The 23,975-nt window shown below is 38.4% G+C and overlaps 1 protein-coding gene across 2 annotated transcripts in view; it reads left to right on the top strand.

Moving 5' to 3' along the window:
• The window catches only part of MYO16 (myosin XVI), a 592,718-nt gene that overhangs the window by 330,346 nt on the left and 238,397 nt on the right, over positions 1 to 23,975 (top strand). For both annotated transcript variants that reach the window (XM_050946813.1, XM_050946805.1), the window contains exons 12-13: positions 4,040 to 4,105; positions 6,419 to 6,546. In XM_050946813.1, coding sequence (XP_050802770.1) covers positions 4,040 to 4,105; positions 6,419 to 6,546 — 194 coding nt within the window. The remainder of the gene's footprint in view (positions 1 to 4,039; positions 4,106 to 6,418; positions 6,547 to 23,975) is intronic.

Here is a 23,975-nt window from a genome sequence, read left to right as displayed (position 1 = left end):
ATTCAGTTACCTACAGTCAACTTTCAGTGATGAGCAATTAAAGAAAATAGCATTGGACTGTTAATAATTCCAGCTAAGCAGAATTACTAGACATGGGCTGGCAAGTATTGCTGACTAATATTAAGATGAATAAAGGAGTATGTGTGTGTTAAATTTACAACTACCCACATTTAATTGGGAAAGTCTGGAATTAGGAGGGAAAAAAGATATAGTGAGTATGCATAGGTAGGCTTATATGTATATTTACCAGAAAATATGTGCTGGTGAAATGTGAACTCATTCCTTTTAAACTATTAAGAGATTTCTGTCTTTAACTTTATGTAAGCATAATTTTCATGAAAGCTTCTGATTACAATAACCAGAATGGAATAGAGATTTGGATAAGAAATTCAGAAATCAGTATACAGCATTTGATTCTCTGTTACTTTTTCCTACAATTACATGAATAATTCTCTCGATATTGTTATGTTAATGATTTAGGCACAGTAAAATAATTACAAGATGATTTACATGCAACATATTTTTCTTTTCTTGCCATGTTAAACAGAGGGAGAATCCAGTCAGCTGTAGATTATTTCAAAAGTAAAATATGCAAATGCATATTTCTGGCATCCCTATTCATAACTATTACCCTTTTCTAGCTTATTGAACAGCTGATTAGGTAATTTGCATGTAAATGTGAAATGTGTGAATCTGCTTTAATCTAATGAATTGACAGAGTGTGGTTAGACCAGAGAAATTCAGAGGTTCTGAATGTCACAAACAACAAGCTACTGTAAACATACCTGAAATTAAATACGGAAGTTACATTTGTAGGTACTATGATATTGGTTGGTAGTAACGATACTCTTCAGATGCTGAGATTATATTTATGTTCCTGCCATTTTTGTTTTATATGTATCCTCCTTTTTATCTCATTTTCAGAGGTACTGAGCATGCACAACTCTGACTCAAGTCAATGGGAGCTACAGATGCCAGTATCTATGAAAATCAGGGCAAAGTGTAGGTTTACTCTTAAAATAGTTCACCTGATTTCTCATTCTCAGGATTGACCCTGAGGTTCTATGTCTGCCTATCCTTCTCCATAATTAAATATTTTTGTTTTGTTCAAGAGTGCACTAGTGATCTCGAAGCCATTAATCACTGCTGTTATGGTTAATAGCAGCCATTTGTGCAATGTGTGGCAATTGCCATCAGAACTGAAAAATTTCTCATCCATTATTTACCTGGGCTCCATCATCTCACAAAGGAAAAAGCTGCTGGAGGCCATTTCCAAACCCAGATCTTCCTCACCACAGCACACATACTGCCATATTCACTGAAGCTGTTGCAGAGAGGCATAAACTACATCTGCCCTATCCAACAGGGAATCTAAGGAGGGCTTCATTCTGAGGGTAGGTGGTTTATTATACCTCCCCTCCGTAAGGATGTTCTGTTGGTGGAGAGAGGTGGGGCACATGGGCAGATGGGTAGATTTGATTTTACTGTTGCAACACAGAGATCCCATCTGTGATGGCTGCTCAGGGGATACACTAAATCAGCATAGTCTCAGGTCACAGGTCAGTGCTGCCTAGTTTTGTGTTTCATAGACAACGTATTCATTCCCGTGCAGAACACTGTAGCTGCTTTGTAAGAAATATTTGAAAAGGAATAACTGATACCTTTATGTTATTGGAAATATGGGTGCCTTGATAAGCCTAAATTATTTATATAAATAGATTTTTAGAATGAGCTAATGATAGGTGTCTTAGAACAATTTTTAAAAGAATCAACAATTAAACAGAACTTTAATACAATGAAAGTTTCAAATGACTAAGACTATTATATTTTTGAATGGTATCAAAAGAATTTTGGAATACTAGTGGTTGCTGGTTTTCTAATGACAATGGGCCAGATCCTGGGCTTCAGTCAAGGAACATGGCAACGCCTGTGTGGGGAGACAGAGAATGGATGCAAAGGCATCTTTAACCACACACCCCACCCTCACAGTCCATGTGCTCTTCTGATCCTGGGACTGACTGGGCACATATCCATTCTTTGGCATACATGAGAATAGCCTTCAGGGTTTAGAGTGGGTGCCAACAGCCCCAAGTGGCCTTTTTGTAATATGGAAATCAGCTAGTGATTAGAGAGCCCAGGCCTCACCCTCTTACAGTTTGCAACTAGCAAAAAGGTGGGATAGGACTCACTATAGCATTTCTACCACATCTACCTCTATATGGAGGGAGTCCTGCAGTGATTGCTTAAGAAACTGCCTGTACTGGCTTTATGGCAGTTTTCCACAAAGGATGTGACACAGAGCGGCTCCAGGGGCCTGGGCCTAGTGATTTGAAATAAATAATATTTTTGCGTTCTTTGGGCATCTAAATATTATAAAAAGCAAATTGAGGACTGTATTGTGACAGATAACTGTTTACATGAAAATAAACTATTAAGTATATTCTTTTTACACAAAAGTAAAGCTTTCTGAACTAAAACTGAGTTCAAACATTGTCCATAGTGCTGTATAAGAAACAGAAGACAACATGGTCCTTTCCACTGGGAGACAACACAAAACACATTGAGACAGTAGAGGAAAATTCTCCCTCAGGCCATTGCTTGTTTCCTTTGTCTTTGTTTTAATTAATGTTTTTTTTAATTTGGTTGGTTGGTTTTTTGCTTTGTTTTGTTTTATTAGTTTGTTCTGGTAACAGTATGTCTGAAGCATTTTTCTTTAAGTCAGTGTTTGTGGGCAGAATCTTTTAAAAGCACAATAATAACTGAATAATTTAATTAAGAATATGTTGAAAAACACTTTTTGATGTTCTAATACAATGTAAAGCCAACAACAGAAGTTCACATTACTTTTAGTATGTGAAAAATTTTTACTAAATTCTACTTTTCCTCAACAACTACAGCTTTTACTTCAGTCATTGTCAGTTGGACAAAACACCTCATGGTACTAGAATTTTATGAATCAATTAGAAAAGCACTTGCCACCAAACAATTCTTCAGTTTTTAGTTTTAGTTTTCTATAGTGCATAGTGTTAAAATAATCAGGGCCACTCTGTGTTTCAGTTGGCTTGCTCTTACGTTCTTTTGTTATTATTGTTTGTAGAAACTACTCTTCAGCTGCCTCATGTATGAACAAGGTTAAAAACTAAATAACATTATAGGAATCAATGGTCCCAGATTCTGTTATGGGAAATCTTTGCTGGGTGAAAAACTAGAGCAGAAGTGGGTGGGAAAAGTGGTTTAAAGTCACCTTTACATATCCTGGCTCCTGAGGCCGTCCCATCACTGGTGTTCTCTCTGGTACAAGCTAGAGAAGCCTTGCACTGGCTGTTTGTGCCCCCAAAGAGCTGATATGGCAATTTGGCCATGCCTCTTATGTCGGGAACCAGAAGCTGTGTGGAGACATTAACTTTAGTCCGCTGGGAGGTGAGTAAGAAGTAAGGCACAAAGCAGTCAGGATATACTAGAGAATGCAGCGCAGTGGATTCATGTAGTGTTTGTTCTAATATTGCAGGTGAAATCCTGGCCCCATTGTAGACAATGGGAATTTTGGTTGTCATAATTATGTTGATTACTGTCTTTTATTCCAGTAACAACTTTTTAAATACCCATTCTATTTATCTAACTCTGCTAGCACTACTAGCATGGTCTATTCCATAATAAGATGATGAAGCAATTGGGTTGTGTGATAAGAACGTCACTCATTTTTGCTAAGCTTAACAAATGGTGAATTACAGATTCATTTAATAAATAATCTTACAATAATATATGCAATGCAATTCCTTTGTTAATCATTTTACTTTGTGAAGCACTTAGTATTAATTATACTTTTTATAATAATACAATCTGAATTGTAAATTTGGATCTTAGTTTTTAAGAGCAAGAATTTAAAAGGTTCTGAAATGTGGAACTATGAACTTGTAATTTGTTTGTTGATTACTGGATTTAAGATGCTTTTGCAAAAAGTCTTTTCTGAAGGAAAATCATTAACTTCCTGAAAGATCTAATTTATCACTTAATAAACCAATTATAATTTGTTTTCCAGACCTACATTGGAGATATACTGTTGCTGGTTAATCCATTTAAAGAACTTCCAATTTATTCCACTATGGTAAGCATTTTCTTCTAAAAATGTTATCATGTAGATCTACTTCAGTGGAGTTTCATCCATAAAGCACATCTGGAATCCCAAAGCACTAAAAAGGAAAACAATAAGAAATATCTCTGTTCTTTTCATATTAGGAACATCTCATTTGAATTTTGCATTATTAGCAATAACTTGAATTTTGCCTAAGGCACACGGTGTCTTGTTCATATCTTTATGAATGTCTCCTTCAGGCCATAAACATTTTTATTTTGTTTTATGATGTTGCCTGTTACTTATCTTCTTCTCTTTGAGTGCTGCTAATGTGAAACAGCAATCTTGTCAGAGGTGACAATAAGCAGAACAATATTTCATTCACGGATTATTTGGGTACCAACAAAAAAACCCACAACAACCTAAACATGATGGTTCAATTGGGCCTGTGCAAAGCTCTCTTTAACTCCAATCCACTTATAAATAAGGTGTCTGTCATTTCAGTATCAAAATATTGGTACTCTTGCAATGTTGGCATAACATAAATTTACATTATGTTTTACATGTCATGTCTCAGTCCAGTCATTTTAGATGCACAGCGTCAGTGTGAAGCATTGAATTTTGCCTATTATTATTATTATTATTATCATTATTACTATTATGTCTTATTTGTGCTATATTGAGATGAGACTCCTTGTGCTAAGAACTGTACAAACAGGTAGTAATTTTGCTTGCAAGACTTACCGAGAGTTTGTAGCATTCAGAATTACTGTTAGCAGACTGTAGGTTGTGACTGTTTAAAATGTCACATGTATGACCTAATAGTAAACTGAGGGAAACAAATGGTGTAAAGTACAGGTGGCAGAAGCAGCAAATTAAAATTGGATCTTAAGCTGGAAATCTCCCACCTGGTCTGAATATGGAGTTGCTCAAGCCCTTTCCTCATAGAGCAGGACTGGGCAACCTTAAGGTAGTAAGGGGCACAAAATCCACTAAAACCCTTTGGTGGGCCACACATTGTTTTTAGACGCTACCCCTATTGCATAGCTCAGAAATGTTTGCAACAACACAGCATGTTAACAAATACTTAAACAGGTATTAGCAGTATAAAACTGAAGTCTCAGCATGCGCTACATTTCCAGTTTCCTTGTCAGTGGGATCCTGCCTTATACATGAGTTGCATTCCAAAAGGCACATGCATGTGCAAGGGGTTCTCTTCCCCTCTGTGATGGGTTGGATCACAGAAACCCCCTGGGGGCTGCCACCTGATGTACCAAGACTACTTCTGCCCCTGCTTTCCCTGCCCTCCCAGATTGAGATGTCAGTGCCCTGCCTGGTTTGAGCCAGACCCACTAGCCTGCTGCAAACCCAGACCCAAGTCTGAACCACGTCCCCTAACAGCTGTAGGCTTAAACTGAAAGCAGTTTAAGAAGTGTTCCTGTCTTTAACACTCAGATGCCCAACTCCCAATGGGGTCTAAACCCGAAATAAATCCGTTTAACCCTGTATAAAACTTATACAGGGTAAACTCATAAATTGTTTGCCCTCTGTAACACTGATAGAAAGGTATGCACAACTATTTGCCCCCCCTTTCCCCAGGAAATATTCACTTTCTAGGGTAGGTGAGTAGCTCTGTGTTGTCTCATCATATACAGAGATACAGTTAGTGAATAACAATAGTACTTAAGTCAGGCTCAGCATTTTTTAAATGAGCTAAACTATAGATATTAACAAGCCAATTTTGCTGAAGCCTATGATTCTAATTAGTTAACAGTCCTTAAATGTCAGGTTTGTCTCAGAGGAATGTAGGCTAACAGTAGGATAACTGGTTTTTGCCATTTTTAGCCAATGAGAGTAGAGCATGCTGCTAATTATGTGTATTAGAGAAGTGTTTCTAAATTGCAAATAAAGTATTTCTGGGAGACTGCTGTGTCATATAATAAATTAATTAACTTGTAACCTGATTTCATTGATTTCTGTCTTATTATTTCAGAGGGCATCCATGCTATTTTTGTTTAATATTTTAAAACCAGGACATTGAAGGATTATCATGTGAAGTATAAATAATGTAACTTAATATATTATCTGTTTTTTTAACAATTGGCCAAATCTGCATGATTGGCCACTATTATTAAAATTAAGTATTAAAATAGCAAATCTTAAATAGCACTCTTGTGCTGATATTGATATATGTATTGCTTTAATGAAATGCTTTACAAATAATTTAAGGAACCCAAATAGTTTGTTTATATTGTCTAGGAAGCCCTAAGGAAGCCCCTTATTGAAGAGATGAAAAAATATTGGTTTAGAATTTGCCACCTGTGTTAATGTTCAGTTATTTTTCAGGTCACCCAGCTTTACCTAAGTGACTCTGGCAAACTGTGTTCCTCACTTCCCCCACATATATTCTCCTGTGCTGAAAGGGCTTACCACATGCTTTTCCAGGAGCGGCGTCCTCAATGCTTTATTCTCAGGTGAAAATCTATCTTTCTATTAAGTGATTTATAACTCATGCCTTTGAAATGTTTCCCCAGGGACTCTGCAGACAAAGTTTCCTTTTTATTTTTTTCCCTCCAATTGATTTATTCTTATTTACTCATATGTCTCATATATTGCAACATAACAGTGTGAAGGAAAATATTTAATTCAGTGTAAGTGTTATTCATTTGGTTGGAGAACTATCAGCTTCATTCAACTGCATCTTTAATAACAAAGATTTGTCCACAATCCAAAATTGTTTTTGTTTTTTAGTTATATCACACTGATTATGAACTAGGATCCAAACTTGAGAGAAGAGATTGTCCAATGGCTTAGGTGTAACCTAGGATTTGGGAGATATGGATTAAAGTCCCTGATATGCGATGGAGTTTCTGGGTGAATCTGAGCAACTCTTTCTGTGCCTCAGTTCCCCATTTGGTTAAATGGGGATAGAAGTACTTTTCAGGGGTTTGGTAGTTATAAATACTTTATAGACTGTGGGGCTATCTGCACTAGGGGGCCATATAAATACCTAATTTAGACAGAACTGGCTAATCAGACTGCCTCATGGTTATGAAAGTTGAGGGAACTGAATAAACATAATCAAACATATATATATTTTCATTAAATTGTACTTTAATAGATAATTTATTTCTAATCAGTAGAAGCACTATATATTCCCTGAACTTCACTGAATATAGTAAGTAAACATTTGTGTAATATGTGCTCATTTAAAAAATACTATGCACTTTTAAAAAACAAAGCTGTACTTTTATGGAAAAACTGACTGCTGGTTGGCTGAAACAAACCATAAACCTGTTTTATAACATATTTGGAATTGAGATGTTACTGAACTGTGCAGGGAACAGTGACCTTTAAGCAGCAGAAAACCATTATCCTGTGTTCACATTCTCTTTATTATGTTTTTATTGAGGTGAAATAATTCGTTTTAATAAAAATAAAAAATTCCCTAGTATTCAGTGTTTTTGATGAAGAGCTCCACAAAATATGAACTTTCACTTCATATCCATTTGGGACATTACTGGTAGATTAGTAGTGTTGGATGGATGGCAACAATAGTGTATGAGGTGGAGCAGTAGGTAAAATGTACTTACATTTTGGAAAATGTCAAATACCAAATTAAGATACTAATGTATAATAATGGCAAATGCTATAAATGGAGCGATATTCAATTCAATAAAGGATTGGTTTAGTGACAAAGAGCAGATGATGGTGATAATTTTAAATAAGGAGGGAGGTGATACGTGGTACAGCAGAGCTCAGGATATTGAACCCCAGTACAGTTCATTCTAGGTTACAGTATATCAGTGAACTGATGGAGGGATGATGCAAGAGTGTTCTGCTGAGATCATTAGAACTTGAGGTCTGTATATTATATCCAACACAATCCACAGACATACACATTCTAGGCATCTTTTAGTTGGACTCTAATTAGATCCAAAGTTTAAAATGGAACTGGAAGCTGAAGAGAGAAAGATTTGGTGGGTGAGAAAAAAAGAGCTTGTAAAGCTATGACTTATTGGATAACCTAACACCAAGAGTTAGGGTCCTTGAACAATTCTCTCTCTCTCTTTTCTTTGACAATAACTGAGGGTATGTCTACATGGCAGTATGCAACGGCAGTCAAAAAAGCAAACAGGATGTTAGGAATCATTAAAAAGGGGAAAGAGAATAAAACGAAGAATATCTTATTGCCCTTATATAAATCCATGGTATGCCCACATCTTGAATACTGTGAACAGATGTGGTCTCCTCATCTGAAAAAAAGTTGTACTATCATTAGAAAAGGTTCAGAAAAGGACAACTAAAATGATTAGGGGGTTGGAATGGGTCCCATATGAGGAGAGATTCAAGAGGCTAGGACTTTTCAGCTTGGAAAAGAGGACACTAAGGGGGGATATGGTAGAGGTATATAAAAACATGAGTCATGTGGAGAAAGTAAATAAGGAAAAGTTATTTACTTGTTTCCATAATATAAGAGCTAGGGGCCACCAAATGAAATTAATGGGCAGCAGGTTTCAGACAAATAAAAGGAAGTTCTTCTTCACACAGATCACAGTCAACTTGTAGAACTCCTTGCCTGAGGAGATTGTGAAGGCTAGGACTAAAACAGGGTTTAAAAGAGAACTGGATAAATTCATGGAGGTTAAGTCCATTAATGGCTACTAGGTAAGGAATGGTGTCCCTGGCCTCTGTTTGTCAGAGGGTGGTGATGGACAGCAGGAAAGAGATCATTTGATCATTACCTGTTAGGCTCACTCCCTCTGGGGCACCTGGCATTGGCCATTGTCGGTAGACAGGATACTGGACTGGACGGACCTTTGGTCTGACCCACTATGGCCATTCTTATGTTCTTATGCAATTAGATAGCCGCTGTTTGCCAATGCCAGCTAACTCAGGCTCCTGGGGCTCAGGTTAAGGGACGGTTTAATTGAGGTGTAGATGGTCAGGCTTGGCTGGAGGTGGCAGAGTTCCAGAGCTCAGGCTGCAGCTTGAGCCCTAATGTCTACACCACCCCTTACTTGAGCCCTGCAAGCCCAAGTCATAGGCCAGCTGCACGTGTCTAATTGTAGTGTAGACATACCCTGAAAGACCAGGGGGGAATTATGAATTTTCTAAAGTACTTGAAGAGATATTCAAAAGGTCCTTCCTGTCTGAAATCAGTTTAGATTCTGTTATGTGCAACTCTAATATACTCCCCATCATGAATCATTAGCAGGGTTTGAATGCTGAGATTCGTAGACCGATTAATGCCTATTTTTATACAAACCAAAGTCAAAGCTAACACAATTATCGTAAGGCCATTTCTCCTGGTCAGAAGTGGTCATGAGAGATCCCTTTATTAGTCTCATTAACATTATTAATAATAATAAAATATCAGTGATGTGGTTCCAAAATGACACAGACAGTGGTTTCTGAGTTAACAGGAATCCTTTATTTGTTCTCCTTGTGATATTTTTTTCTGTTACTGGTTCAGGTGGGTAGTCTGAACTGTTACCCAGGGTTCTTTCAACCCAAAGCTCTTGGTAACTTTTACTCTGTGCGAGGGGGTGTCAGGAAATAAATCAGGGGAGACACGGCCGTTCGATTGATAGATGGCTGGCACAAACAGAACAACATAAGAGTGCTTTCACTTAAAGCTACACTTTACTTTGTCTCAAGCACTTACACACGTCTGCAACAGATTAGTAAAACACCCCCAACCCTTGATAATTACCAAAGCTGAGTGTGGCTCTTGAGTGACACAGTGGCAGGCTTCCGGTGGCCAAATCGTCTGTCTGTTGGTGGGGTCCGCAAGATGTATCCAGAAGGAAAGTCCAAAAAGAGTCCAAAGGAGTCCCCAGATGAGTCCAACTACCTCAAACTTTCCTCCCTTATTTATACATTAGGAATAGAATGGCATGTCCCTTAAAGAAAACTTGTTAAGTAAGCAGTTTCAATGGTCAAGCAAGAGGTTCCTTCTGACTATTGATTAACCAGGTGTGGGTTTTTCCAGTGTTTGCAGTCTTGAGACCCCAATAGACATTCCTGGGGCACATCCTGCTCTTTTAAAATGCATCTATCAGCAACTTTAACACAATTTTTATCAGGAAGGATGCAGGGTCAAGCTGCCCTTTCTGAGGCACCCCAAACCCTCCTCTCCCCTGCCTTGGTCAAGCTGCATAGACACTTTACAGCCTGCTGACTAGGTTGCTTTATCAATAAGCCATAGTGGTTTCAGGGACTTTACTGGTTTGCCAATATCTCCCCGTACAGAACTATCCAACATACCAGTGTAGCAGTGGAGAGTAAAGTATCAGCCCTCTACACAGGCAAGCAGCTAACCCAGAGAGTGAAGTGTGCTGATCTTGTTACTCGTAGTTTGGTCTATCTTTAGTAATTGCTTAATATAGTAAAATCTTGCTGCTATGTACTAATGAGCAGGAGAGCTATTGCAAATTATAGTAGGCCCTGATTGTGTAAAGTGATCCACATGGATGGACTGTATCACCATGTGGAGTTCCCTTGAAGTTAAATGGTAATCCATGCTGTCATAAGGGTCTGTGCTCGCAAAGGGAATTAATGAGTAAGTGAAATGTATTAAGAAAAATAAGCAAAGATATGCATTTGTTTGACAAGTCTAGTCTATTTTTAATTATTGATGTCGATGCTTTATAGTGTCACACAGAACTTTGTAATAAGTTTTATAAAAATAATGGTGTTTGAGTAATAGTTCTTACTACAATAATCTTTACTAACAAGTGAAGAGAGGTTGTCAATTTTGAGTGCAGAGTGTGGGATGTGTAGATAAGCAAATTAGTTGGGTCCCATGGTATTAATACTTAGCACTTATGTTTTCCTTTGTATTTTCAATTGTCAGCATGTTGTACTCACCTTAACTGCTTACTGCTAAATAAATAAAGCAACACTACTATTGTGACAAAATACCCCCTTTTTAAATTCCTTCTGAAGAGTCTGGAAAGAAAGAAAGAAAAAAAACAAACACACTCTACAGAAATGCTTTATTTTGTCTGCAGTACATCAAACAACCTAGTACATTTTTGGAAGAGACTAAGGAAACCTGGAAATTGTGTCATATACTGTACACTCTTTCATCCTCATCACCCTCATCAAGCATGTCATCTTGTTTTATTAGTGAAGTTAGTGTTTATCTTTTATTAGCCGCATTTTCAGTTTAGTTTTTCTTGAGCTGCCTGAAGTTTATGTGCAAGAAGGCATTTCCCATGGGTTTAGTGGCCTTTACTAATCATTTATTAATTACTCTTTCATTGGACACAACTACTATAGCTAATGAATTCTGCATGTAGTGTAACTATTACTGGTACACTTTTTCTCAGTTTATATGGACATTTTTTCCTTCCACGTTTGCCCAAGAAATAGTAACCACCAGGTGCCCATTCAGCTAACATGAATTTTGATACAAAGTCAGTTAAAAATGTCTTTCATCTTACTTTATTTTCACCCCCTAATCACATGCTTCACTTTCTGACTATGAGTAGTCCCAGTGACTTTGGTGGGACTGTTTACATGCATAAAGTTGTGCTTAAATACTTGCTGGATCTGGGCTAGAGTAAGGTCGAGCCCAAAGAGTAAAGTCCTTGTTGCCTACTAGTGCCCTTGTATGCACTGCTCTAGCTCACTTTGGGAGGGATGCGGGGAGAGCATGGCGGCCTCCTAGCTCTTCACCACTCCCTGTGTATGTGAGCTAATACAACCTGTGAGGCACAGACAAAAGGAGATGGTCCACGCATTCCAAGACTGGTGGAGTCTACCACTTCAGCAAGTGCTTTCTGAGGGTTTGCTGCAGTGCATTTATCCAGACATCCTTCAGGGAGGGCTGTGCCTGCAAAAACGGAATCTAGCTTTATGCTGGACAGCTCAATTAGTGCAGATTACTGTCAATATATGTCCTTGTATATCAACTCCCCTGCCCCCATGTCACTTTATTGTATCTCTCTGTTGTCTCTAAACTTATACTTAGATTACAAGCTCTTAAATGCAGGGATCGTCTCTTCATTATATGTCTGTACAGTTTTGATGAGGCTGGAGCCTCTAACTATTACCAAAATACAAATACATAATAATAAATAAAATAGAGAGGGAAAGGACTCCTCCACTCAGCCTGAGAATACACAGCGGGCTTCAGTGACTCCCATGGCTCTTGTCCTCTGACCTCCCCAGAAGGGAAAAATGTGTGGATCCATATAGTAAGAGATGTACTGTCTCCCATCCCTGCCCTCATAAAACAACCAAATGAAAAATTCAACACCACCCTATGTTCAATCTTACTCTTTGGGTAAGAACTGTGAGCCTTGTTTGCATTTATGCTAAGGCTAATTTATATTGCCGTCACAGTGTGTGTAATTGTAATTTGCGCCCACTTTAATGGATCTTTACCCTTCACAGAGTGTTGTAAAGGGGGTCTTTTGCAAATGAGAATTGGCCATATATTTTCATTTTGAGATTCAGTAGAAACTTTTCCCCTGGCCTTTAAAGTTCTCTATTGTCTTGCTCCAGTTTACTTCATGCACCTGATCGTCCCCTGTGCCTGGCCCCTCTGCTGATCTACCATCTATTTCCTCTCTTTTCCATCACACAATCCACCCCAAATTAGCAAAAGAGCCAATTCTTCTGCAGCTCATCTGCAATTTGTCAGCTTCATTAGCTTTCTGTAACTCCTCATATTTTCTCTTAAAATATCTCTTTTCTCATGCAAATATGCTTTTTAAATCTCCTCCCTGGGTTTTTTTCTTCCATTTTTTCACTCTGCAAATGACCAAATGTCTCCTTGGGTTAACCTTATTGAAGTGCATGATGTTACACTAGGGATGCATTTAGCCAAATGTTGTAGGGTTGGGTGTAGATTTTTTTGCCATTTTTTCAATGTAACTTGGTTTGTTTTTTCTATTCTCTCAGCTGACTTGTAATGTTTAATAGAGGAAAAACAGTTCAGGATGCCGTTTGTGTTAAAATATAGTTAGATGGTACTATGTGCTTATTACAGCCAAGTGGTGGACTTCCCTGTATCAAACCAGCTTGTTTCTAACACGTTTTTTTTCCTTGCTTGCTAAAGTTATCCTTCTCCTCCCCTCAAGGCATGCATGACTTTAGAAATGCATTAAGAACTGACAAGATAAGCATTAGAATTAGCCAGAAAGCCTAACTACACAATATTTATAGATGTCTTGGTGAGAGCCAAGCATCCTTAACAGATTTAGTCACCCTTATATGCGACATTAATGTCTAATTTGGTGATTAAAACAAAACATTTAAAACACATACATCAAATGAATTATTTTAATCTGTTACCCATTTTAGCAACCAGTAGTGTTAATGTCCAATGGCCTAATAGCTAAATAAGCCACATTTATAAATCCAGTGTAAATCTGAAAAGGACTGAGATTCTCTTCTCTTAAAAATGATAGACTGGGGCACTTAATTTTCTTTTGTTTTCTCAATGTTTCATCACCCCTTATTTTTTACTAGAATTAATAATCAGAAGACATTAATGCGTGTTTGCTAGTTACAGAGCATCTTATTTTTATAGTACATAATTCTGGTTAAAAATGTAGTGATGCATTATTTCCAGTTGCAGAAAAGGATTATGTCTATCTCCAATGTCAATATTATATAACAATACACATGTTGATATAAACACAATAGTTTTATATCTATTCTTAGAATTCTTAATTATTTGTATTGCAGTAGCACCTAAGAAGCCGAGTCATGGACCAGAACCCCATTTGTGCTAGGTGCTGTACAAACTCAGAACAAAAGGAGAACTCCTGCCCCAAAGAGCTTACAATCTGCCAAATGATTTTCTTCAACCTATTTATTACTTAGTATCAGAACAGATTTTAGCATTAATAATTGGCACACCAGGAAGTGTTTAGAATTTGAATTCAGAGGAACATCCAAAAATTTAGCTCATTTTTATAGCTTATCTGAATCTCTTGGGTTTCCAAGTTGGTTGGCAGTTCAAATGAACAAGACTTCTATGACTTCTCATTCAAGTCATGAACGGAAATAGTGCAAGAATAACCTATTTTTGCAGTATTCTGCACTTCTGGTTCTAGTACTTTCTGGGAACTGAAAATAAACATTTATCCCAAAACTTCACTCAGTAAAAAATCTCAGATGACAACTGTAGTGTATACCTAATCAACTTTTAATTCTAGTGGTGGAAAAACTTCACTGGGCAGAGCCATAGCATTGCATTCCTTTCAGATGTTATTGTTGGCCTGTTGAAATTCCCAAAAGATATTGGGCCTTAGACCTTTATGCACACTGAGAGACTCAGGGACATATAGTGCATTTCACCCTGACATGTAGACAAGCAATTGGAAAATGAATTACATGGCTACTGCACATTGACTCCCTTTGTTTTCATTCATTTTAAGCACTTGCAAGATGCCAATGAAAATGGCATTAATCTGTGTGAAAGCTTTTGGTAGCACTCATGAAAACTTCATGAAGAGGAGGAACTTCATTGAAAAATAAAAGAGTAGCTTTTTTCTTCACAAGGAGTGAGAAAAGCATCCAGCACCAATGTTGGAGATATTGGTAAAATGCTTAGGGATAGTGGTTTACACACATGACATGTTTCAGAGGCTGTCTCAAGCTCAAAGTAAATAGGTTTCTGTTGAATGAGTGGCAGGTACAAAAAGTGGTTTCAATTTTCAGGGAAAAAAATTGGGGCTCATTTTAGACATTCTTCCAAAGCTTTGAATGTTCTGTTTAATGTCCAGACAAAAAAACAAAGTTGCCCTAACAGAAATGAATTCAATTTGTGGTTATGAGTAGCTATTCTACCTTGCATATAATGTAGCATGTTACTGAACAGAAACAAGCTGTACATATGTACTGCTTAGATGTGTTGCATCTCCTTATTAAAATTTGATATGGCAGTTGCACTACAATTTTCCATGCATTTCTCCTTTATGAAATGTGCAGTATTTCTATTCAAACTAACACCTTGGTGCCTCAGGAGTTGTTTGGGTGCCCTATGAACTTATTCTTCTCTGAGGGTTGAACTCATGATGAAGGAAGAAAGTATATCATAGGTGTCCCTGGCCATTGTGTGTTCTGCCAGAGAGCCCAGCCCATAGAAGAGAATGGGGGTATAAGCACCTAAACCACAACTCCCATGACGCACCTGGGGTGCCATTTTGAACAGAAATATTTCAAGTTTGGGTCATTCTCTTTTTTTTTTTTTTTTATAAAATGCTAAAATTTTCTAAGGAAATCAGAAAAAACTGTTGTGTCAAAAATCCAAATTTCAGTCAAAAAACAGTTTGAATGGAAATTTTTTGATCAACCATAACCTATATTAGTCTCCACTTCTGCATATTTATTTTTTTAAAAAGTCATGATGTGGCAATAGCAGATTGGTCTATCAGGGATTAATTGCTTACACCTGTTACTAGTTACTTGTTCCCCCCCCCCAATCAAGGTGCTCAAGGTCCCAATATATTTCCCAAATGATGAACCCCCACATTTATACTTGTGAACTGTGGGACAATGGAGATCAACAATAACATTAAATTCAGGGGAAAAAAATAGCATTACCCATTGGTTCCCCTTATAAGACCATGTTCTCCTTCTTTCTTAGCTATTGGTTCATAGTAGTTGAGGCAAAAAGGAATTTTAATGAACTACCTTATTATTGTTAGGTAGTTCCATATTGGTAAGGGACCAGATGTAGTCCATACCAGCTTCATATATGGAACTGTTTGATAGCTCTGCCATTTCTGCTTACTACTACAGTTATGGACAGCATGGAAATGCATATAAATAAAAATATATTTCTATTTAAAAAACAAAATTAAACTTCTAAGAGACAGATCAGCAATATTCATCTTAAATGTATATCAGTTTATGAGGCCTCTCTCTGAAAAACACATGGACCTTTCTCATGTAAAATCACATGGGTCTGAAAATGCAATAATGTAAGACAACTTTATGCCCCATCAGTGCCATGGATGGCTAGAAAGTGCTGTTAAACTTCTCTTTATGCGAGTAGCTTCAATACTTAATACCATTTTCAAATATTTTTATTAGAGCTGCCAAGCAATTAAAAAAATTGTGATCAATCACACAATTAAAAAAATTAATCGTGATTAATCGCACTGTTAATAATAGAATACCATTTATTTAAATATTTTGAATGTTTTCTACATTTTCAAATATATTGATTTCAATTACAACACAGAATACAAAGTATACAGTACTCACATTGTATTTATTTTTTATTAAAACTGCACTGTAAAAAAGAAATAGTATTTTCAATTAATCTGCTACAAGTAATGTAGTGCAATCTCTTTATCATGAAAGTTGAATTTACAAATGTAGAATTATGTACAATAAAAACCTGCATTCAAAAACAAAACAATGTAGAACTTTAGAGCCTAGAAGTCCTTGTTCAGCCAGCCAATCACTCAAACAAACAAGTTTGTTTCAATTTGCAGAAGATAATGCTGCCTGCTTCTTGTTTACAATGTCACTTGAAAGAAAAAATAGATATTTGCATAGCACTGTTTTAGTCAGCGTTGCAAGATATTTACATTTCAGATGCGCTAAAGATTCATATGTCTCTTGATGCTTCAACCACTATTCCAGAGGACATGTGTCCATGCTGATGACTGGTTCTGCTTGATAATGATCCAAAGCAGTGTGGACCGGCGCATGTTCCTTTTCATCATCTGAATTAGATGCCACCAGCAGAAGGTTGATTTTCTTTTTTGGTGGTTTGGGTTCTGTAGTTTCCGCATCAGAGTGTTTCCCCTTCAGGTCTTCCTATTGGACATACATTTGTTGAAATAAACCAGATGGTAGGCTCATCAAAGCCTGATTTTGTTAATCTTCAGGGCATGGTGCAAAGAGGTAGGGGATGATGTATTTTTGCTCTTATATCATTGTGGTGAAAGTCTTCATTATGCCAATGTTGTACTGCCTGCTTGGAAGCATGCACATGGACTTGTAATGGTTGTTTTGTAAAAACTGAAAAATGTATGTGGAGCATGTGTTAGTTACATTTTACCATTTCTTGGAATTCTCCAATTCTAGTGAACATTGGTGAAAAAGCCCAGTGATCCTGGAAAGCCCTTCTTTAAGGAAACTACTGTTAGGAAATGAACTCTGGAGGTTAAAGAAACTGAATAATAATTTCTTAGAATAGCGTATTGAAATCTCAGAACATAGTAAACCAGCTAAATGTTGCTGAATGCAAATATTTGGCTGCAAGATTTTAAGGATTGTACCCCCTAAACCAGGATTTGGGATTACAAGTTACTTGGGGCCTGTTTATCAAATATCTAAAGCTTTGCTTGATTTGATTTATGATTGTTTAGAACTTCAGAAAAGCTTTCTGCTCACTGGCATTCTCTGCTGTGGAAAAGACTACAGAGTTACTGCTATCCTATTTCTGATAACTTGATTGATCTTCTATGCAGTGAAGTGAGAGGATCTGTATTTTGTCTTGATGTGAGAGAACAACAAGATGATAGTACCAGAGGACAACTAATGCCTGAGGTTTGCTATTGTTTTTTTCTGCTAGCGGCCATAGCATTGAGGAAGACAGAGGATTTGGGAGGTAGTGCTATTATAAAGGCAGAATGCTAGTGCTGCCTCTTAAGAGTGAAGGCAAAAACATAAGGATGAACACAGAAAATAAAGAGGGTGTGTCATAAACAGATAGCTAAGGGTTAATGTCTCTTTCACCTGAAGCACCTGACCAGAGGACCAATCAGGAAACAGGATTTTTTCAACTCTGGGCGGAGGGTTTTTTGCGTGTGAGTCTTTTGTTCTGGGTCTTCTGCCGGAATCTCTCTCAGCTATGAGAAGGATTTCTATTTCCTGCTTTCTAATCTTCTGTTTACAAGTTGTGAGTACAAATATAGTAAGACAGTAAGGTTTCTATTGTTTTCTTTGTATTTACATGGATATAGTTGCTGGAGTGCTTTGAATTGTATTCTTTTTGAATAAGGCTGTTTATTCATATTTCTTTTAAGCAATTGACCCTGTATTTGTCACCTTAATACAGAGAGACCATTTGTATGTATTTTTCTCTCTTTTTTATATAAAGCTTTCTTTTAAGACCTGTTGGAGTTTCTTTACTGAGGAACTCCAGGGAATTGAGTCTGCAGCTCACCAGGGAATTGGTGGGAGGAATAAGTCAGAGGGAAATCTGTGTGTGTTAGATTTACTAGCCTGACTTTGCATTCCCTCTGGGTGAAGAGGGAAGTGCTTTTGTTTCCAGGACTGGAATTAGAGAGGGTGGACTCCCTCTGCTTAGATTCACGGAGGTTGCTTCTGTGTCTCTCTCCAGGAGCACCTGGAGGGCGGGGGGAGGGAAAAGGTTTATTTCCCTTTGCTGTGAGACTCAAGGGATTTGGGTCTTGGGGTCCCCAGGGAAGGTCTTTGGGGGGACCAGAGTGCCCCAAAACACTAATTTTTTGGGTGGTGACAGCAATACCAGGTCCAAGCTGGTAACTAAGCTTGGAGGTTTTCATGCTAACCCCCATATTTTGGACGCTAAGGTCCAAATCTGGGACTAAGTTATGACAGGGTGGGGTACAGTACTAAGTGTGCCACCACTACTACCACTGTCCTTAGCTAGAAATGGTGATTATGAAATACTGGATGTTTGTGTAATGGAATAGATTCCTTCAGGTCCAGGCTGCACAAGCTCTTCATTTTGCTGTTTGGGAGCATGCACTAAATGTGCTGTTATGCACTAAATTGGGATGTCTGTTCTGTAACAGACCCTACAAAGAGGCAACCATTATGTTAAGTAGGTTTCTATGCTAACTAGCACCAAGTACATACAATTATGTGGAATCGTGGCTTATATAAAACACAATGTCCCACTACTGCTGCTTCTTATCCCCTAAGAACAATGTGATACAGCATTGGTACTGACCCTTTGAAAAATGCCTACTAGAAAGATGAGAGTAAAGTATTAATGATTAGAGCCTACCAAATTCACAATCATTTTGGTCAATTTCACTGTCATAGGATTTTTAAAATAATAAATGGAATGATTTCAGCTATTTAAATCTGAAATGTCACAGCATTGTAATTGTAGGAGTCCACGTCCAAAAAGGAGTTGTGTGTGGGGGGGTTTGCAGTACTGCTACCCTTACTTCTGCGCTGCTGTTCAGAAGTAGGTGGCGAGAGAGCAGCAGCTGCTGGCCAGGAGCCCAGCTCTGAAGGCAGAGCCGTCACCAGCACAGAAATAAGGATGGCATGGTATTGCCACTCTTACTTCTGCGCTGCTGCTGGTGGGGCGTTGCCTTCAGAGTTTGGTGTTCGGCCAACAACCGGTGCTCTCTCGCCTCCCAGTTCTCAACACAGCACAGAAAAAAGGGTGGCAATACCATGACCTCCCTAAAGTAACCTTGTAACCATCCTACAACTCCCTTTTGGGTCAGGACCCCCAATTCGAGAAACTCTGGTTTCCCCCTTGAAATCTGTATAGTCTAGGGTAAAAGCACACAGAAGACCAGATTTCACAGTAGGAGACCAGATTTCACTGTCTGTGATGCGTTTTTCCTGCCTGTGAATTTGGAAGGGCCTAATTATGAAGTACCAACACCCCATCCCCAGCAGGAAGTGACTGAAGGGCTCTGCGAAGACAGACAAGAAAAGACATGAGGGTTCTGCTCCAATCCCCAGCAAACCTGAGAAAGATGTCTAAGACTATTGAGGTTGTCTTCTAATTGAGTAGTTGCTTTGATTCCCTAATGATATCAGCTTCTTACACTCAGCTTTAGATCTGTGATGGGAGGTGGGGCAGGGAGCAGGGAACAAGGATTGGAGGAGTGTTCAGTGTGAGAAACAGCAGTGGTTAGAGATAGAGGGCAAGAAGAAGAAATAAAAAGGAAGAGAAAAGGGGGAATAAAAATACGACTGGTAAGGGATGGCTTTTATATGTAGATATCAGTATAGAAAAACAAATGACATGTGCCAGGTGTCCCTCTGACAGGCTTTGGTAATACAGGGTTTTGTATAATTTCCCCCACATTTGTCTGATCCTTGCTTTTTAGGTTGTAAGCTCTTCGTGGTAGCATTTGCCTCTTGTGTGTCTGCACAGCACCTAGCACATTTTGGACACTACTGAAATAAAATAGGCAGTCTGGGTTATTTTGGAGCTTTTCAAAAAAGGCAGAACTTTGTGGGGAGGAGGTGTTTGGGAAGGGGGGGAAAAAAAAGAGGTTTTGGGGTATTTTTACTCCCAGTAGAACTTCTGTGATTCTACGTACTGTGTGATGCTGCTTGCAACTTCTCCTCTTCTGATGCAAATGCAGTTTCAAAACTGCCGTTATTGCTACTGTGCTTGTCCCTTTGTCCCACAGAACCAGTTCCTACTACAGCTTGGAGCTCTGTTCAGTGGTTAACCCTTCCACCTCCTACACAGATTTCTGCTAAGGGAAAATCCCTCTATATGATATCTATTATGTTAGCATGAATGCATGTGATTAAACTCAATTTCACTGAAACACTTAAATGACTCTCCATGCTGGTACACTTTCTACTACTTGGTAAATCAAACATGAGTGATCACGTCCTCAGCACTGCAGCTACTGTGACCTTTCCATACAGCTTTTGCCACTAGCAGAAGTGCACTGACCTTTTGCAGGGCTGATTTTTTAAGGCCATTAAAATGAATACAGTGCTGTCTGATTAAGAAACTTTTGTTTCCAACCCCTTCCTTGCAAATGAACGCATTAGTGAATACAGAAATTATTACCTGTGCAGTGTATTAAATTATCTGGGACCAGGCAGATTTCAGGAAAAAAAACCTTGAATAGCATCAGATTTTCCAGGAGAAACTTTCCAGGAAACCAAATGCTGATGACCGGAGCCTTGCATAGTGCATTTATGTCACAGACCTTGCACTGTCAATCCCACTGGGATGTTAAACTCAGATTATGTGTGCCAGTGAACTCCTTGATTTCAATGATGATTTTTTTTTTAATTTTAGCTACTGAAGTATTTTAGGTGTTTTGCATTAAATACATATAGGGCTTCTGAAACCCTTGCACAGCCAAAAACTCCTATCCACTTCAGTAGAAGCTTTGGGTGTACAAAGAATGCAGGATCATACTCTAAATGATGATAGAAACTTACAATATTAAAACCATAGTTTAAATTAGTCAAAAAACAAATAGCAAAGGCAGTCTCATTCTGCATAGATTCAGAGAAAAGGCAAGTCTTATATACTCAGACTTTAAGGTCAGAAAGGACCATTATGATCGAGTCTGACCTCCTGCACAATGCAGGCCACAGAATCTTACCCACCCACTCCTGTAACAAACCCCTGACCTATGTCTGAGCTACTGAAGTCCTCAACTTGTGGTTTAAAAACTTCAAGGTGCAGAGAATCCTCCAGCAAGTTACCCATGCCCCATGCTGCAGAGGAAGGCGAAAACCCCCCAGGGCCTCTGCCAATCTGCCATGGGGGAAAATTCCTTCCTGACCCCAAATATGGTGATCAGCTAAACCCTGAGCATGTGGGCAAGACTCACCAGCCAGACACACAGGAAAGAATTCTCTGTAGTAACTCAGATTCCATCTAACATCCCATCGGGCATATTTACCGCTTATAGTCAAAAATAATCAAAGATCAATTAATTGCCAAAATTAGGCAATCCCATCATACCATCCCTTCCATAAACTTATCAAACTTAGTCCTGACGCCAGATATGTCTTTTGCCTTCACTGCTCCCCTTGGAAGGCTGTTCTAGAACTTTAGACAAAGGTTTCTAACCATCAGAGGACTAATTTCAAGTCTAAACTTCCTGATGGTCAGTTTATATCCATTTGTTCTTGTGTCCATACTGGTACTGAGCTTAAATAATTCCTCTCCCTCCTTGGTATTTATCCTTCTGGTATTTATAGAGAGCAATAATCTCCCCTCAGCCTTCTTTTGGTTAGGCTAAACAAGCCAAGCTCTTTGACTCTCCTTTCATAAGACAGGTTTTCCATTCCTCGGCTCATCCTAGTAGCCCTTCTCTGTACCTGTTCCAGTTTGAATTCATCCTTCTTAAACAAGGGACACCAGAACTGTACACAATATTCCAGATGAGGTCTCATCAGTGTCTCCTTATCTTTACTGGAAATACCTCGTCTGATGCATCCCAAGACCGCATTAGCTTTTTTCATGGCCATATCACATTGGCGGCTCATAGTCATCCTGTGATCAACCAGTACTCCGAGGTCCTTCTTCTTTGTTACTGCCAAGTGATGCTTCCCCAGTTTATAACAAAAATTGTTATTAATCCCTAAAATGCATGACCTTTCACTTTTCACTAATATATTTCATGCTATTACTATTACTCCAGTTTACAGGGTCATCAAGATCTTCCTGTAGGGTATCCTGGTCCCTCTCTGTATTGGCAATACCTCCCAGCTTCGTGTCATCCACAAAATTTATTGGCACATTCCCATTTTTTGTGCCAAGACCAGTAATAAAAAGATTAAATAAAATTGGTCCCAAAACCTATCCCTGAGAAACTCCACTAGTAACCTCCTTCCAGCCTGACAGTTCACCTTTCAGTATGACCCACTGTAGTCTCCCCTTTAACCAGTTCCTTATCCACCTTTCAATTTTCATATTGATCCCCATCTTTTCCAATTTAGCTAATAATTCCCCATGTGGAACCATAACAAATGCCTTACCGAAATCGAGGTAAATTAGATCCACTGTGATTCCTTGTCTAAAAATTCTGTTACCTTCTCAAAGAAGGTGATCAGGTTAGTCTGTCATGATCTACCTTTTGTAAAACCATGTTGTATTACCATTGACCAATTACCATTGACTTCAATATCCTTAACTACTTTCTCCTTCAAAAATTTTTCCAAGACCTTGCATACAACGGATGTCAAACTAACAGGCCTGCAGTTACCCGGATCACCTTTTTCCCCCCTTTCTTAAAAATAGGAACTATGTTAGCAATTCTCCAGTCATGTGGTACAACCCCTGAGTTTAGATTCATTACAGTACTTGCTAATGGGCTTGCAATTTCGTGTGCCAGTTCCTTTAATATTCTTGGATGAAGATTATCTGCCCCCCTACCCCGATTTAGTCACTTTAAGCTGTTTGAGTTTGGCTTCTACCTCAGATGTGGTAATATCTACCTCCATATCCTCATTCTCATTTGTCATCCTACCATGATCCCTAAACTCCTCATTAGTCTCATTAAAGACTGAGGCAAAGTATTTGTTTAGATATTGGGCCATGCCTAAATTATCCTTAACCTCCACTCCATCCTCAGTATTTAGCGGTCCCACTTCTTTGTTTTCTTCTTATTTATATGGCTATAGAACTTTTTACTATTGGTTTTAATTCCCTTTGCAAGGTGCAACTCTACATGGCTTTTGGCCTGTCTCACTTTTTCCTACATGTTCTGACCTCAGTAAGGTAGCTTTTCTTGCTGATCACTCCCATCTTCCACTCCTTGAAGACCTTCTGCTTTTTCTCATGATTTTTAGTTCTGTATAGTTTTTCGTCTCCTGGTCTCTCTCCTCTCCACTCTTATTTATGTTGTGTTCATTTCCTTGCTGATATTGTGTTGTCACTTCCTTTTCCCCCCCATCTCTTCTGTCTCCTCCTCACCTTCTTGTTCCTACTTCCCATTACCTGTTTTCTTTGCCCACTCCTTCCCTCCCATTCGTTGTTTATTCTTCTCCATGTGCAAGGAATGAAATGAAACAATATCATAATATCTGAAGTCTGAGTGTGTAGCACTTCAGAGATTGGGGAGCTAATAATTTTTACCCTGCAGCTTGCATACAGAGCAGGGCAACATAGCAAAAGGGAAATTGCTGGCACATCAGCGTGCCATATATCAGCCAACTTTGGGTTGTGCTGTCTTTCTTCATTCTCTCTCTCTTCCATTCC

Source organism: Gopherus flavomarginatus, chromosome 1, assembly GCF_025201925.1.
Source record: "Gopherus flavomarginatus isolate rGopFla2 chromosome 1, rGopFla2.mat.asm, whole genome shotgun sequence".
Taxonomy (NCBI): Eukaryota; Metazoa; Chordata; order Testudines; family Testudinidae; genus Gopherus; species Gopherus flavomarginatus.
Note: the sequence above shows the minus strand (reverse complement) of the source record. Positions and strands in the feature narration are given on the sequence as shown.